This window comes from Cydia fagiglandana, chromosome 17, assembly GCF_963556715.1.
Source record: "Cydia fagiglandana chromosome 17, ilCydFagi1.1, whole genome shotgun sequence".
In the NCBI taxonomy this organism is placed as follows: Eukaryota; Metazoa; Arthropoda; class Insecta; order Lepidoptera; family Tortricidae; genus Cydia; species Cydia fagiglandana.
In genome coordinates, this window is record NC_085948.1 from 17,183,993 (window position 1) to 17,202,872 (window position 18,880).

The 18,880-nt window shown below is 40.7% G+C and overlaps 1 protein-coding gene across 1 annotated transcript in view; it reads right to left on the bottom strand.

The window, feature by feature from the left end:
- Nucleotides 1-2,010: 2,010 nt before the first annotated feature.
- LOC134672661 (phosphatidylinositol 3,4,5-trisphosphate 3-phosphatase and dual-specificity protein phosphatase PTEN) overlaps nt 2,011-18,880 on the bottom strand; it is a 73,407-nt gene continuing 56,537 nt past the window's right edge. Inside the window, exons 4-10 of the mRNA XM_063530619.1 lie at nt 15,236-15,334; nt 13,942-14,123; nt 11,316-11,523; nt 10,891-10,988; nt 9,643-9,778; nt 6,096-6,171; nt 2,011-2,123 (exon numbers count right to left, since the gene is read on the bottom strand). Coding sequence (XP_063386689.1) covers nt 2,120-2,123; nt 6,096-6,171; nt 9,643-9,778; nt 10,891-10,988; nt 11,316-11,523; nt 13,942-14,123; nt 15,236-15,334 — 803 coding nt within the window. The 3' untranslated portion in view covers nt 2,011-2,119. The remainder of the gene's footprint in view (nt 2,124-6,095; nt 6,172-9,642; nt 9,779-10,890; nt 10,989-11,315; nt 11,524-13,941; nt 14,124-15,235; nt 15,335-18,880) is intronic.

The following is an 18,880-nucleotide window of genomic DNA, read 5'->3' on the forward strand; positions in this document are numbered from 1 at the left end:
GCTGTTAAATTCAGAGGCACCATTTTTTTCTTAGATTTTACACTCCTAATAACTCTTTCGTTTGAATAGTAAGTCGAAATTGAATATCTTTACCAAAAGGAGCGCCATTTATATCTCAGAGTTAAATTATAAAAAAATTGGGACTCACTAGTGCCCGCCAAGACATTTCGTAATGTCTTATAGCATTATTCATAAACGCGATACTGGCCTGAATTAGCTATGAATCGTTTGTCTTTATCTGTCATTTCGACTTATGTATTTGTGAGAAAGGGACAAAACATAATTTAAATAAATCAGGCCCGTAACGGTTTATGAATAAGGAATATTTTCGGTACTTCATGTCGGAAATCACTCACAAATATTCAAAACTGGCTGCAAGTCATAATATAATAAAAAAAATCCTCGATTTATTTCGATACTGGCCATGTGAAGGCTAGAAAGTATCTGCGTTTAGGGAGCGAATCCGATTCGATATATTAACATCGATAAAGTTTGTCACTAATAAAAATATATATACAGTACCAAATATACAGGGTGCATATTAGACAATCGAGTATACTTAGTTCGAGCTGCCATTAGCTAGATCCTTTTTTAGAAATGTACCTGTAAAGTGATGAAAAACTAAGAATCTGAACTGACTTCAGTATTAAAAAACTTAGTCAAACAAGTTCCACGCCCTTCCAGACGCAAAGGTGCCTATCACACTCTCCGCGTTACCGCATTGAATCACGACATCACCGTATTGTGATCAAAATTGCTTAACAATAAATTTTGAACAGTAGCGTAGGTAATACTTTCACGATGTTAGAAAGAGATACAGTAGTAGAGAGGGACAGTAAACGGTAGCTCATTTATTTTTATTAGTGACAAACCTTATGCCTCATTAGATGTATCGAAAAGAGTAGATGTCAAAACTGTTGACCTAAACATCAGTTTTCCATAATTCCCATATGCAAGTGATACGATTTTTATCAAAAATCCGTTGAACCCAATCCAGTATCAGATCCAATCATATTACAGGTACAGATGTAGTGCATAATTGTTTTCCGTCGTATTTTCTCGGAAACGTTCGTATTTGTCATGCTACTTCAGTCAACCTCAGTACTTTTTGTACCGAGACTAACTGTAATAGCAAGACGCGTTCGTACGTTTCCGTGAAAATACGATGGAAATCAATTATGCACTACATTTGTAATAACGATCCGAATTAAGGTCTAACGATTTTTTTATAATATAAACCCAAAAGCTAGAAATTAGCCAGAGACTTGGCACCATAGACAACTGAATCAGACATACAGTTGGACATTATAACCCCTAGCCGCCCAGAGACCTATAAAAAGGTCTCCTGTTCCATTCTAATTTGAACTTTGTGTTGACAAACTCAAAATTCCATTTTGCTTGGCAAGGTTTGACGTATGGGCGGCTAGAGGTTAAGCCGTTTCCCTAACATCTCCATTAGATGGCGCCGCACAATCGTGCAATAATAGTCAACGATCAATTGACCATTCGTAAACCGTATTACAATATCATAAGGTCTACAATTGGCCAATTCTGTGCCTTCATACAGAGGTCAAATAACATCTACGCTCCTCGACCATCGCCTCTCCAAAAAGTGCGTTAGACAATAAAAGGTCAAAAAAGCTAATTCAATGTACTTTTCATTCAGTCATAAAGACAAGAGCACACATTGTGACCTTGAAAACTTAAATGTATCAAAAAAACCACCGTTTTTTACATCGAGGTAACGTAAAGTACAGTCGCCATCAGATATATCGGAGCGGCCAAGGTGTTCACAATATCTGAACACGCACTCTAGCGCCTTGACAATAGAGGCGTGCGCAGATATTTGTGAGCACCTTGGCCGCTACGATATATATGATGGTGACTGTACCATGATCACTAGTCCGCATTTCCACTTATTATCACAAGAGTCTTTAAAAATCTCTGTACAAAAAACTCCACGTACCTACTCGAATATCTACACACAAAACTATTAGTTCGTAACATCACTAGAGTAAAGGCTTCAGAGGATTTTAGTCTTTAGTGCACCGTATTAGGGGAGCCTTTGCCTCGGGGAGGGGAAAGCGAGAGCACCCGCGTGCTTCACAAGTATGTAGATTCACCTGGAATCAAGAAACCCATATAAGCGTGAGGACCATTATGTGTGCCATGAACAGAATGAGTGGAAATAAGGCCAAACAAGAATTTACTCTTTGATTTGTCAATTTTGACTCTAACTGCTCGGCCACGACATTGCGCGACTGGCGACGGCGGCGGCGGCAATCATAGGTTGGGGCGAGACACAGCGATCGGACCTTTCGTTCCCACCTATGGTTGCTAACGCCGCCGTCGCCAGTCGCGCAATGTCGTGGCCGAGATGTGAAGACTCGCATATAGCATTTCTGGTTGGGAAGACCGTCTTAGTGCGAGAACACTTTTATTTGTATATGTACAGTCAGCAGCAGAAGTTGCTAAGCGGTCGAGGTGTTCAAAATTACCTTGACACGCTCTTATTTTCTTAACAATAAAGTCGCGTCAAGATCATTTTGAACACCTCGCCCGCTTAGCAACTATTGCTGCTGATTGTACGTCGCACAGACACAGTCAGAAAGGAAGGGCTTCGCTCCTTCTGCTCTACCGACATTCTCTAGTTAGTTTTTTTTAGCCTTAGAAATAAGGTAAACAATCTTGATGTGTCTTTTAATTGAAAAACACATTTTAAAAATAAGTTACGGCAAATATGTAACAATTATGAATCTAATACGATAATTTATATTCTTCTGCTTTCATAAGTAATAGCTTTTGATTTTTTAAAAGCGTTTTTCAATTAAAAGACATGTCAAGACCTTCTTGCAAGTTCTTTCTAAGGCCTGAGTTACACTTGTAAGTTTTACTTACGTAAGTAGGGACAAAGCTATTTGTTAGAATGAGATAACGATATTCATCTCTCATTCTGTAGTATAGCCGTGTCCCTACTTACGTAAGTAAAACTTACAAGTGTAACTCAGGCCTAATGCTAACAAAAACTAACTATAAGTGGAGTATGTATACAAACGCAAGATTTAGAAGCTAAGAAAGAGCTTAAAGACGGTCTCCGCCATATTGACCTTAGAATTAATTAAAACGAATATTCTTGTTGGGTCTTAAAGGGCCTTAAGGACCCATGACGGTCGCATCACTAAGATTTCTCACTTCATAAAATATAAAAGGAGTTTTTCATAAATGCGACCAACACAGTTCCGTCAGTGAGATTAGATTATTAACTATAGCAAATTTTACGTTAATAATCTAAAAATCTGATCTCACCAAACACGATTTACAACGCATGCTTTCTAAATAGTTGTAAAATATCACATTGTTTATAAAAGTCTAGCCTTGTGCCGCCCAATGTACATTAAAATGTACACTCAGTTTCGATGGAATGTCAACCTTAATTAAAAACAAAGTAGGTAGCATTTCATTGGACTCGTAAAATTTTCGAACAAATAAACATAGTTGAAAAAAACAACAAGATTCTAACTTCCTTGGCTATAATTTTGTATGGTGGGCGGCACAAGGCTAGACAGCTAATGTCACTAAGTAAGAAAATTCTCAAGAAAAATAATGAAGTGAAATCGGCTCTAACATTAGAAAAAATGCGTGTAAAAACTCATTCTGTCCATGGCAATAGTGATGCATTTGTGCAAGCGGTGTAGCAATGAAGTTAAAACATGGGATGAAGAATTTAGTCATAAAACAATAAGGGCATGCACAACTGAGACTTGCTTGTCACACACTCTAGGTTCTTAAAACTTTTGTTGATAGTGTAATTCGCCAGTAACTGGCCACTGTTAGTAATTGGCCAACCTAAACTAAAAATAAATTCTATTCACTTAAAAACAGAATTCATTTTAGTATAAGGTTTCAATAACTGGCCACTGGCCAGCCTTCAAGAACTAGCCACCTTATACTAATACGAACTCTGTTTATATGTGAATAGAATTCATTTTTAGTTTAGGGTGGCCAATTACTTACAGTGGCCAGTTACTGGCGAATTACCCTACATATAAAATAATATTTATAACGGGTTACTTACATAATTTTGATCTAATTTCGCTCAACATGTTTCAATCCTTTTCGAGAACACTGCACTGGATTCTCGCCAACGTCGTGCTTGTGCAACGAGGTGATTTGCTCCAGTAGACGATCCTCGAAACGGATCAAAACATGTTAGCGAAATTGGAACAAAATTACTTAAATAGTATCCGTATTTCATTATGAGTCTCACGGAAGTTATATAATTAAAAAGTATCGATACATTTATAGTCACGAATAAAATGAAATAAATGCGCTTTTAAAACTAGTAAAATGATTAAACATGTATGACAAGAAAAAATCAGCTGAGCTAGCCCTATTTTTTTAATACGTAAGGTGGTAAATAGCATTATACAATAGTATTATAGCCAATAAAAAAAAACGGAAAACAAAATAGTGTTTAGTACATACATCCGTGTTAGATTTAGATTAATAGAACATGACAAAGGCGGGGATATTTACCATATTACGCATTCATAATTTTATATACACAAAACACATCAAGAAAAAAACAGCCTGTAAGAAATGTCACTAGAAAAAAAATGCGAGTGAAAATAGTACCTTTTAAAACATTGTATAACAAGTTTAATTGCAAACAAAACAAATGACGTATAATAGATTATTATTTCGGCATTAACTATCTATCAAGGATCCATCTACATCAGTGTAATTTCAGTCATAATAGTGTTTACATAAAGTTGAAATTTACTAAATCATTTATAGTTGAATCCTTTTTATCCAAGTCAAAGATCACGCAAATCCATGCACATTGAAAGCACACAGTATTCACACAAAAATCACATAAAACGATTTGAGGTAGAAATGTGTCTATCACATATTAAAAAGAACTTTCGTTTCGTTATAAAGTCAAAATTTCGTACATTGACCACTGTTCCTATCTTTATCGTACGCGCATAATTATTTGCTGTCCCGCTTATACTGCCGGCGGTCAATGCCAATGTGCGAGCGCGACAGCAATACAATTATGCGCGTACGAGAGAGATAAGAAATAGCAGGTCAATATACGAAATTCTTTGTGCTTATATTCTTAGAAACATACGGGAGTAAAAAACGTCATTTAGACAAACGTATAACAATAATGTGGTGGACACATTTCACCTCAGGATCCCTTCTAAGTCTGAAAGGGTTCCGTGCATGAGTGAGACGGACATATACGACAAACGGTGGGCAGCAAGCGATGGACGATACGAGTCGCGCCAAGCTGAGGCTAGCGGATGAGCTTGACTTGCGGTGGCGCAGTTTGTGGCTTTAAAATGTCACCTTTTCTCCATTTGAATTGTATTATTTAAAATCCAATCCAATGTTATTTGAGTTATATCCAATCTTATTTGACGTTTATCAAACGTTTTAGACGACGATATCAAGTTATTTTTTTAACCTTGTTTAATGTAATTTAATCTGATGTATTTTAAGTTTAATTTGAGTTTATGTAACGTTATTTAACATTCATCAGTTTTAGTTGAATGGTTTTTTTAAAAACTTCTCGTGAAGATTTTCTTTTGGAAATCCATTAATTCGTCCAGATAAGAAAAAAATCTGTTACTTAAAACTTTTTTTAATTTTAAGTAGTCATTGTAAAGGCTACTCTGTTTTTAGAAATTTAAATTTATTCGAATACACTGATCGTACCGGCACTCTCGTAAGAGTTAATAAAAGCTTTATTTAGAATAAGTTGTATCACATTTTAAACTTTCGCGTTTTGAACACATATTAACTCACATTATAGACAACAACACTACATCGACATCGACATCGGGTCTAACGCAATAACAAAAATAAGTTAAAATTCAAGTAAAAAAAGTAAAGCAAAAAAAAAAGAAAAAAAAGTAAAGTAAGTAAGGTAAGGTATAATTCGCGTTAGACCCGTCTATAATGTGAGTTAATATAGGTTATATCACACTTTTAAAACGTAGTTACCCCTCATGGGCCACCAAAATTGTATCACCAACAAACTGCGCCACAGATGAGTGTTGTTGTATAGCGGTGTGGGTGTACGTTACGTGTCGGGCTGGTGCTTGGGCGCCGGGTCGGGCGGCGACAGCGGCCGGTAGCGCCCCACGCGCTCCACGCGCGCGCCTGCACCACCACACACGTCAGCACCATATTACGAGGACATTACCGACACAAATATCCCTAAAGTCCGTCTAACGCAGTGGTTCTTAACCTTTGGCCGTTAAAGACGACAGACGCTCGCGGTAACAGCCCAATATCAACATTCGTGCATTCCCACAAGGTTAAAGATTTAACCGGTGGTCCACTCCTGGACACATCTGAACTGTTCTTCGAATATATGTAGATATAAGCGGGACAAACTATTATCCTTTCAAATGGCATACGTCATTTTTGAGTTGTTGGCATATTGATTTTATTTTAATGAATTAAAAATGATTTCGTCATAATTAGTTAGTCCCAAACAGTTTGTGGTTCACAGATTATGTGGTCGCTTATTAAGAAAGGTTAAGAACCACTGGTCTAAGCTAACTCTGCGCAGACTTGTCATGACAAAGTGTTAAATGCTATTATGAATGTCACACATTTTCTTTAAAAAAAATACGCATATTACACACACTTTGTCATTGGAAAGTCTATAAAAAAGAGTTGGCTAGGCCTGACTATTCAAGTTCTCGATGTTTTCTTGTAGCATTGCGTTCTGTTTGCTTGCTAATAAAAAAGATACACTCAATTTTTTAACTACTCAGTTGCTTCCCAAATGGTGACAACTAATCAATTATAGAAAAAAATATTATTTCAATAAATACCATCGATTATTCTGAGTTAACTCATAACCAGTTTTCTTATCGCACGTCGCCTCGTGTCATATATCTCGCTAACACAATTTCGAATGAATGACCATTCCATGTTCTGTATCCCAGCATTCCCATTTCAAATGAACACACATTCAACATGAACCCAAAATGAATTTTACATTAAGCTATTAAATTACTAGAGTTACACCATGAAAAATCTGCAACGATTTTGATAGCACACGCAGTGCAAGTGTTATTTATTTTATACGTTATAATTTCATAGAAGTTTGACGTTTTAAATAACACTTGCACTGCGTGTGCTATCCAAATCGTTGCAGACTTTTCTTGGTTTAACTTATGAAACGAACTAATAACTTGAAACTGACAGCTTATTTAATAGACAATTCTATTGCCATATAATAAAGAATTTAAAAAAAATCCTTGTTTTAGGACTCGCAGGCCATTTTCCGAATATTCTAATATACGTTTTGCTTTCATATTGTATAATTAGCTGACGTCACAATACCCCCATGATAACCACTTTGATTTGACCATCACCATGAAATGAAGAGGAATTTCAGACGGGGTTTGGTCCAAAAAGGGAAAGGACTGCGGCGAGGCGTCCATAGAGCTCGATTGCCATCGGCTTGCCTGCTATTATATTCAACACCAGTCTCAAAGAGAAAGTAAACCAAATCATATTAGGCGTGGAAATAGGCAAATTTCGACCCTTATTCACGTCTACGTATGCTGTTTTAACAGATTAGTAAAACGTGTGTAGTATACGCGAATAGACAGTTCTAACCCCGGTATATAAAGACTGAAGAGGCAAAACAATACTTATTATTATTTAATATGTAGAATAAATCACGTCACGTCACATATAATAATTAGTTTTTTTTTATTAATCGACAGGCGAAAACTCGTAAAGAGGTTAAGTGCAATCTGTAATAATAATGAACCGTCGTCGCGTCAGCTGCCACTCCGTTGGTGGGTTGAAGAACTTTTGGAGGCGGACGAAATTTGGGACTGGATTGCGATCTATTGAGCTCAATAAACAACAGCACTTTCGCATGTATATTTTAAGACTAACTTAGCTGGATCTGTCTAAGACTGCCCAAAAACAATTCATTATTTTGCCTCTTTAGCCTTGACCTAAAGAATCGTTATCGGTTTAAGAGATCAATCGTTTGTGAGACGAACCGACGCCCACCTCCCTGAGGGAATAATTGTGTACTATATACATTCGTTAATCAAAACAAAAATTAATCTAAACAATGCACGTGCTGACACAACAATGAGAAATTTATCTATTAACAAAAATATAATTATAATTTATAAATAAGCAAACAAGAGCACACATCTCAGAAACTTGTAATAATAGCAAATCTTTCAATGAGTTAGACACTTCCGCTATAGTTGGCACAACCTAAGATAACATATTATTTTAAATATCTGGGAGGACAAGCAATAATACCGCTTTCTCTGCTACTCCTACTGAAATTTTTATAAGTGCATCTCGTTCGGTCGTTTGGCACCTCCCCCCGTGTCATCTCTATATTATTGTACCTCTATGTATAAGATATATAGATATTGCATTGCATAACAATGGTTGGCCAAACATTGCCAGTAGAGTTGTCTGAAATTGTGTCAGTACGTGTATCGTATTGCTGTAGCACACTTCACACAGCCCGCTTTTATTAAACTAAATGATATAACTTTACAACTCCTACCTATTACTCCGCTTATACAGTTAGACCAAGAAAAGTCTGCAACCATTTTGATAGCATACACAGTATAAATATTACATCATAATTTCATAGAAGTTTGTCGCTTAAAGTCACTTACTAAGTAACTTGTTAGTAAGTTACTTGGACTGAGAAAATCGTTGTAGACTTTTCTTGGTCTAACTCTATTTATATATTTCCCAGATTTACGATTAGTTTTAAGGCCAGATCACACCGGTTGCGTGTGCGTGTAATATAGCAACGTGCATAACGTGCACGGGCGCTAATGTTGTATTTGTGCATGCATGCGTCACTCAAGCGGTGTGTCATCTCTCATAAGGATCTGTATATTACAACGCGTACACGGACACGCATCCGACAGGCCTTAAGAATTAGTGCTGGAAGATTTCGAGCCTAGATATTATGGTTCATTTGATAGTCAAAATCAATATACGTACGAAATTAATTATGTTAGAATGTTGAGCGCTTATAAAGATTTATATTCAGTCAACATATATTTTTATATCATCAGAAATTGTGGAATCATATATCATATATTGATTTTTGGTATCACTTCAGCTCAAGGTCCCTTTCATCACAATTGCCCCCTACTGGAAGTCCTAAGACGAAACTTGGTTTTCATATTTTTCCCTTTCGTTCATTTAATTTATCATTTTTCCCAGGCGCACTCACTTCGACACGTGAGAGACGACGACGGCTCGACACGGCCGAGCGCTTCGAGTTCGTTTAAAACTCGAGGCCGTAACTTCAAACGGACACGCTCAAGAACGTTCCGAGCGCGGCACGATCAATCGAGATCGGAGCGCTACATAATTTTATGTAGACTTCACAAAAATGTTTATAGTTCGTCTAATTCTAACACTTTCACTAGCTATCCCTATTCTTCTTTTTATCAAACTTCCCACTAAACTCGCGCCAGGAGGCGCGCACGTCGCCGAGCGCGCGGCTCGGGCGGCGCGGCGCCGGCAGGGCGGGGCGGGGTGGCGGGGGGAGCGCGTCCACACCGGGCGGCGCGACCACACGGCCGCACATGGAGGGCGGGGGGAGCTCACCGGAGTCCCAGTGCTCGTCGGGCTCGGTGTCGGGCTCGGAGCAGGACGAGGCGCTGGAGGAGGGCGGCGTGGCCGCGCGCGCCGCCGTGCCCGTGAACTTGGACGACGACGGCAGCTTCTGCACGATCAGCTCCACCTACAAAACAAAAAATTCAATAAACTTTCGGGTCGCACTCCGGGAGTGCCGGCAGAAGTGAAAACTCGATGACATTGTAACAGTTTTTCGATCAGGTCGCGTGTCCGTCTTAGGGGTCATCCATTAATTACGTCACACGTTTAGGGGGAGGGGGTCAAGAAAATGTGACATATTGTGACATGAGGGAGGGGGGTGACACAAACTTTGTGACGTCACTTTAACTTCATCAGTAACCGAAATTTATTTAAGTTATTTTATTCGCTGTACATTTAAATAACAAGTTTTTAAAACGATAATCGTTTTTATCCGTTTAATTTTCTTTCCTAAGCAGTTTTGGGTTATAAAATTACTAATATTTATATCGTCAAAAATATTTTGTTAAAATATTAATAATACTTAGCTACTTACTTAATTCGATTTGGCGATTTCGTAGAAAAAATGTGACGTCACACTAGGGGGGAGGGGTTTGCCAAATGTGACCAAGTGTGACAAGGAGGGGGGAGGAGTCAAAAAACCTAGAAATTCGTGTGACGTAATTAATGGATGACCCCTTACGAATTTTCAATCTATCGAATCTATCGGTCACTTGACCTGTCGCGAGTTTAACATTTTTTTCCCATCACAAAAAGTGCACAGCGCCACTAAAAAAGTTTTCACTTCAAAAAATTTTTAAGCTTTTATCGCTGACTATATTTTTCTTTCAACAAACAATTAATCTACTCGTCAAGACAATTGAAACAAACCCAGACACAATTACGTTACGTTTTACCACAGAGTTCCCTTCCCTCCTGTTTCCGTCATCAGATCGACTCAATGTACCATAATATTGCAATGTCATCGAACTTACATATAACTTACCGTTTAACTCAATTGAATAATCGAAAGTTGATCTAATTTAGCTTGGACGATTTGACCCCAACAAACATAATTATAAACAAACATTGCAAGTTAATAAAAACTTCTAAAATAAAATAGAACGGCAGACGTTTCTGTAGGCCTCCGGGCGCCTACAGATTAAGCATAATGTTTATTATGTCACTGTTACACTTTGTCACGTCAAAATCTGCGCAGAGTTAACTTAGTCCGACTATGTTTGACAGACTCGCACTCACCTTAAAATCTTCGCTATATAATTTATGCTGTTTGTCTTTGTGTGCGTCATCCAACTGCCATTTGTTTAACGTCAGCTTGAACGTCTCCAAATTCGAGCCTGGAATTCACAATGTTCCCATTAAAAAATCAATGATATTTTCTCAACCTTCAAGCCGTAATTTTCTAACTCTTCCGCATATTATTATTTCTAAAAGCTAGAGTTACACCAAGAAAAGTTTGCAGCGACTTTAATAGCCTACGCAGTGCAAGCGTTCTTTTAAACGTCAAACTTCTATCAAATTTCGACGTATAAATAACATTTGCACTGCGTGAGCTATCAAAGTCGCTGCAGACTTTTCTAGGTCTGAGTGTAAAAATATTTTTCGCCGATATTGGTCAAAAGGACACTTGATATAAACCGATGCAAATGTAATATACTACTGACCGTCATCCGGCTCCACTCGGACCGCGTCCAGCCCCGCGGCGAGGAAGAAGGTGTTGAACCAGAAGTGGAACAGCTTCTCCTTGCGCATGTACACCTTGGGCTTGGAGCACACGTCCACGCGCACGTCGCCCCACATGGGCGTGCAGTGCGTGAGCGCTACGGACACTGCTGATGGACCGCGGCGGACTTCGTGACAGCCCGCTGGTGCCTGGAATCATATAATGGTCCTATAGTAGCTGTTAATTTTCCTAAGGGCTTGTCCAGACGAAGCGTCCAGACGCGCTACAATTCATATTGCGTCCGCGTTTTACGCGTGACGAAGGGGCTCTCTCTACTCAACGCTACAATGGCGCTAAAGTTTCTCGACTCGCGATTAAGGCCCCCCCCCCCCCCCCACATCTGGCGTCTTTCGAGCGTCGGCGTCTGTCGGCGTCGGTCCAGCGCTATGGAAGAACTTGCGTCGACGCTGCGTTGACGTTGCGTCGACGTCGGCCGTAGAATTGTAGACGCCGACGCTCGAAAGACGCCAGATGTGGGGGGGCCCTAAACGAACGAGGCGAGAATCCGGCGCACTGCACGCGTCATACACGCAAGTATCTGGACGGAGTGTATGTGGCTCTAGTATCCCGGGAACGCGTGAGTGCGCTTCGCCTGGAGAAGCTCTATTAAGGAGCCTAGAGCAAGCCCTCGGTTAAGGCCCACACAACGCGCGCTATCGGCATAGTGTCCAGACGAACCAGCGCAGGAGCGACGCGACGGTAACTCTACCAGTCTTTTTCTTACTGTACAAGGGGTAGTCTATCTTGCGAATGAGGTTCTGTCGCGGCGCTCATGCCGGCCTAGCCAAGGTTACAATCGCTATCGCTTCGACAACGAAAAGCATTATGTCTCTCTATCACGCTTCCGTATTAGCGCGACAGTGACAGTTGCGATTCGATCGCTACGGAGCGTAAGCGATTGGCTTCTTGGCTACGCGGCCTGAGCTCAGCCTTCTTTCTGTCTCGCCTGGATTCCAGTGCACCTCTCGCACTCAACCTTTAGCGCTGACGTCCGTAACTCTATGACCGGGCGTTACTGAGATTCTTTACATATACATTTCAACATTTACTGTCATTCTTCAGATACGAGTATATGTAGATGCATTTTTCATGTGACGCACAAACATTTTGTCGTAATCATTAAATTTTTGAAATGGAAATCAAATACCAAAGAATATAGCATATTTCAAATAAGGCAGGTTTCAAAATTGACTTCGGTTAGGTTCGTACAGAAATCATACATCCTAGACATTACGCGAGACGGTTACCGCCAATCGCAGTGTGGTATTGGCTGATACTTGAAATACTGCCCTCCATTCAACATGGGTGGAGGCGACATGATGAGCTCGCGAATGTGGACTTTTGTAGCGGTCTATGAGATAGACGACTGGAATTCTGTACAGTCACCTGCAATATTATGTTACTCTTCGAAGGCCGCAAAAATATGTGACACGCTCTTATGGCTCTACAAATACGATCGTGTCAGATATTTTTGCAGCCTTCGTTGTGTAACATATTATTGCAGGTGACTGTACATTCTGTTACCTTCAGAGGCGGACTGGCCTGCGACACAGTGAGCTCCAGCGAACATTGTCCACCATTCAACATGGGTGGAGGCGACGTGAGCTCGCGAATGTCGACTTTTGTATCGGTCTATGAGAGACGGCGGGAATTATGTACATTCTGTTACCTTCAGAGGCGGACTGGCCTGCGACACAGTGAGCTCCAGCGAACACTGCCCACCATTCAACATGGGTGGAGGCGACATGATGCGCTCGCGAATGTGGACTTTTGTGGCGGTCTATGAGATAGACGGTGGGAATTATGTACATTCTGTTACCTTCAGAGGCGGGCTGGCCTGCGACACAGTGAGCTCCAGCGAACACTGCCCACCATTCAACATGGGTGGAGGCGACATGATGCGCTCGCGAATGTGGACTTTTGTGGCGGTCTATGAGATAGACGGTGGGAATTATGTACATTCTGTTACCTTCAGAGGCGGGCTGGCCTGCGACACAGTGAGCTCCAGCGAACACTGCCCACCATTCAACATGGGTGGAGGCGACATGATGCGCTCGCGAATGTGGACTTTTGTGGCGGTCTATGAGATAGACGGTGGGAATTATGTACATTCTGTTACCTTCAGAGGCGGGCTGGCCTGCGACACAGTGAGCTCCAGCGAACATTGTCCGCCATTCAACATGGGTGGAGGCGATATGATGAGCTCGCGAATTTCGACTTTTGTAGCGGGCTATGAGATAGACGGCGCGAATATTGTACATTCTGTTACCTTCAGAGGCGGACTGGCCTGCGACACAGTGAGCTCCAGCGAACATTGTCCACTATTCAACATGGGTGGAGGTGACATGATGAGCTCACGAATGTGGACTTTTGTAGCGGTCTATGAGAGACGGCGGGAATTATGTACATTCTGTTACCTTCAGAGGCGGGCTTGCCTGCGACACAGTGAGCTCCAGCGAACATTGTCCACCATTCAACATGGGTGGAGGCGACATGATGAGTTCGCGAATGTGGACTTTTGTAGCGGTCTATGAGATAGACGGCGCGAATTCTGTACATTCTGTTACCTTCAGAGGCGGGCTGGCCTGAGACACAGTAAGCTCCAGCGAACACTGTCCACCATTCAACATGGGTGGAGGTGACATGATGAGCTCGCGAATGTGGACCTTAGTGGCGGTGTATGTGAGACGGGAGCGAACGAGGGCAGCGAAGTATTCCACGTAGCGCCGCTGCGATGGTATCGTTACGCCTGTAAATGTTAAGGTTTCATATTTAGTTATTTTATCTGTGTGAGAAGTGTATGTTCAGATCTTTTTGAGCATGGTCGCTCAGTCTGATGGCGACTGCATCTACTTAGCATAGTTAACGAAATAACTAAGTTTATTAAATTAAAGTAAAAGTGCCATGAATCGAGCTTTAGAATTGAGTTTTATCCACTTTTACTTTATTTGAGAAATACTTTGATGTTTTTCTTGGATCTAAAAGACATCTTTTGCCATTTACTAGGGTTGGCCCATTGTGAAAAACGTCACATTGTGTAGAATTGCACATGGCGGATAACGAATACTGAATATTGCCATCTGGTCTGGACATAGTTACATTGAAATCCTAACTTTATGAAGTGTATTGGTCTACCGTTTAAAAATGAAAAATCGTTTATTAACCGGCAACAAACGCCCATAAATAGATACCCGAAAACTAACGGAGGTTGGTAAAAAGTTATGACTGGTTGAAGTGAAGGTTGCTATCTCCGTAATGATCGCTAATGCCAAAATAAAGAAAACAAACGGTTTAGTAGTTACGAAACATATTGGCGTTGACAGACGGACAGACAGACACACCAGTGATCGTAATATAAGGTTTACATTTTTGTCTTTTGAAATACTGAACACAAAAAGATAACAAATAAATAAGGGATCATCCATTAATTACGTCATACGAATTTCTAGGTTTTTTGACCCCCCCCCCCCCCTCCTTGTCACACTTGGTGACATTTTGACACGTGACATTTTAGGCAATTTTGTTTTCAACAAAATCGGCAATACTAACTCGGCATTACTTTTTTAATAAAAAAAAATATTTTTGTTAAAAGAAATATTAGTACATAATTTTATAAGTTTTATAAGACAAAACCAATTAGGAACGAAAATTACCTACTTCCAAAACCTCATTATTTAAATGTAGCGAATAAAAAAATATAAATTAATTTTCGGTTACTGATGAATAGTGATGAAGTTAAAATGATGTCACAATGTTCATGACTCCCCCTCCCCCATGTCACAGCATGTCACATTTTCTTGACCCCCTCCCACCCCCTAAACGTTTGACGTAATTAATGGATGACCCCTAACTGCATTTTACCTTTTTCGTCATGCGTCCGTCTCGTCCCGTAGAACCTGAGCGCCTCGTCGGCCGTCGCCTTCTGCTGGCTGTACAGCAGGTAGCAGCATATCATTGTGCCTGAAAACAGTACGGTTCGCATAAAAACTCACTTGCTTCGTCAAACTTTATGGCTCCTCTTCACGATGGGCCAACGCCGGCCACTCCACGGGACGCATTTATGCGTTAGAGGGAGCAAGTGATATTGCTATCTCATTCTACCGCATGGCTGCGTTCCTTGGAGTGGCCGGCGTTGGCCCATCGTGTAGAGGAGCCATTAGGGTCTCCAAGTCCCCACACCTACCGACGCGGAATCGGCATAAGCCGATAGAAAAAACAGGCCAAGTGCGAGTCGGACTCGCGCACGAAGGGTTCCGTACCATTACCCAAAAAATAACAAAAATTCACGTTTGTTGTATCGGAGCCCCACTTAAATATTTATTATATTTTGTTTTTAGTATTTGTTGATATGGCGGCAACAGAAATACATTTTTGAAATTTTCAACTGTCTAGCTATCACGGTTCATGAAATACAGCCTGATGACAGACAGACGGACAGCGGAGTCTAAGTAACAGGGTCCCGTTTTTACGCTTTGAGTACGGAACTCTATAAAGGTCTATTAAATTCGTAAATTATTAGTCCTAACGCAACTCAACCCGATAACATTCACGTACAAATACAGTAGGAAGGTACCTACACTGCCGTTCAAAGTGCATGGAGATGTTTCAACCGTAATATTAAGGCATTACGGTCGACATCTATCCATGCACTTTTGCCACGCCAGTGTACTACAACAAAATACTAGATTTTAGGTTATATCGCAATCGTTCGTGAACTGGAAGTCAAGGCCGCGTAAAATATGCAAGCATTACAAATTAGTCTGCGTACCTGCGGGCGCAGCACGGCTCCATTTTTATCGACTATCACTATGCGCGTCCCTTTTGCACTTACATACTTGTTAGAACGTGACAGGCATGGTGACAAGCGATAAAAAGGCCACCGTGCTAAGCCGCCTAGACTCTGGGTTTTATCGTAAGTCTGGAATTATGTAACGCTCAATTTTCGGGTGAAATATGGAAGTATTTTACTCGTAGCTCGTAGGTTTGGTACAGTCGCCATCAGATATATCGGAGCGGCCAAGGTGTTCACAATATCTGAACAAGCACTCTAACGCCTTGACAATAGAGGCGTGCTCAGATATTTGTGAGCACCTTGGCCGCTCCGATATATCTGATGGCGACTGTACCTCGTACGGAACGGACTGTAGGGTACTGTAGAAAAATCCATACTAAATATTTATACTAATATTATAAATGCGAAAGTAACTCTGTTTGTCTGTTACCTCTTCGCGCTTAAAGCGCTCAACCGATTGAAATGAAATTTTGGAATGGAAATAGTTTGAGGCCCGGGGAAGGACATCATTATTAGCTAGTAATATTACACTTGCGAAATTATGTTTCACGTTTTTACCGCTGTACCGATTTAGATGAAATTTGGTATGGTGATAGTTTGAGACCCGGTGAAGGACATAAGATAGTTTTTATCACAAAAATCATCATTCTACGCAGACGAAACCGCAGGTGTAACCTAGTTATAATAACGAAGTAACCGTCTGTTATTTTTTGACAGCTAAACTACTAAACCATAGGCTATTTATTATTTTTTTTTATTGCCTGCGGGTTCATACAGTTTACAAACGTATAGATGATTTTAAACAATGAAGCAAAAGGCAAGAGAGGCAAAAGTGACTACGCAACCGGAATCACGTATCCCCTTTTTTTCAATCAATTTTTTTCTCTCAACAATTACTCTTATAACCTCCATTTCCTAATTTACATCCGAAACACCGAAAACCCATAAAGTTTTAGAAAAGAAAGAAAACTATATTACCTTTTTTGTCAGCAAAAGAAAAAAGTCACAAAGGCGAAATCTATGGTCCGATCCCCGCTTTTTATACCCTTTACGACTGGCCACAAAAAAGAAGGGGCGGTTTGTAAAAGGTTCCTTTTTTAAAATTTACGATGCCGGTGTGAAAGTCCGTTGGCGAGGGACAATTATAGGCCGTAAAGAAATTTGGCGAGACCCGGGACGCGTGTTCCAAATGCTTCAAGTTAAATGAGCCAAGCCAACACTAACTTTAAACTATTGTACACATATTTAGTGTTTTAAATTTCATTATTATTAAGGGCCACCCCACATTTAGCTTCTTTCGAGCGTCGGCGTCTGGTCAGCGCTATGGAAAATGACGCCGCTGCGCAGTGGCGTCGACGTTGCGTCGAGCAGCGGCCATAGAGTTGTAGACGCCGACGCTCGAAAGACGCTAAATGTGGGGTGGCCCTTAAGTTACCCGACGTTTCAGCTGGGTTGATGCAGGGTTGACGGTTCAACTGTCGTCTCAGCAACATGTTAATAGAGATGTCGTGAGGTCGTGGCCAAATCATTTTAATACAGATTTGACTTTTTCATGATAACCGATAATTTCATGACATGATGAAGATGATATCAATTCTAATATCTCCATTCAACTCTATTCCCTACTCTATAGGTTAAAATTTCAACAGTAAATTTCGTATTCCTCGTATGTATGGCTGGCTGGCTAGGCGTCCGCTAGCCTACCGCGCCTACCGGGCCTACCGGGAACCACGTTCGACATGTTGTCTCTCTGTCACACTTGTAAATTCTATGTAAGTGGTACAGGGAGGCAATGTAAGCAAAATCCGTTGACGCGTCCGCGCCAGCGCTGCTCATACTATTTTTCGTTAACCCGCTCCGTGCAACCGCGCCAGCTAGTGGCTAAGGGTGAAAGCTCGCCTAGTCGGTAAACTACTGGAATATACCCCGTCCCGGGAACCAACAATGATTAAAAGTTAGGGGACGAAGCGAGGAGTGTCTTTTCAAAAGGGCTTATTTCTCTATGGACACCATACAAAAATAAGCCCTTTTGACAGTAATGTGTACCCTACATGTAAGTAGTTTGCGACCTTCAACTTACCAATCGGCAAGTAATTTATGTGCCACATTAAAGAAAATTGCTACGGCGTATTCATATTGAAATGAGGCTTGGGTTAGGTATGATACTGTGATTGACGACCGGTCTGGCCTAGTGGGTAGTGACCCTGCCTGCGAAGCCGATGGTCCTGGGTTCGAATCCCAGTAAGGGCATTTATTTGTATGATGATACAGATATTTGTTCCTGAGTCATGGGTGTTTTCTATGTATTTAAGTATTTGTATATTATATATATCGTTGTCTGAGTACCCACAACACAAGCCTTCATGAGCTTACTGTGGGACTTAGTCAATCTGTGTAAGAATGACTCTTTTGTAATGTAAGACTTGTGTCTTGTTTCTGTGCGATAGGATTAATATATAATACCTTTAAACGAGCAATTCTTGTGTTTATATATATATCGGGGATCTCGGAAACGGCTCTAACGATATCGATGAAATTTGCTATATGGGGGTTTCGGGGGCGATAAATCGATCTAGCTAGGTCTTATCTCTGGGAAAACGCGCATAATTGAGTTTTTATACGTTTTCCGAGCAAAGCTCGGTCTCCCAGATTATACGAGTATTTACTATAGAGATTTTTTTGAATTGTAATGTTTTTTACTCACTTCCCGGGGG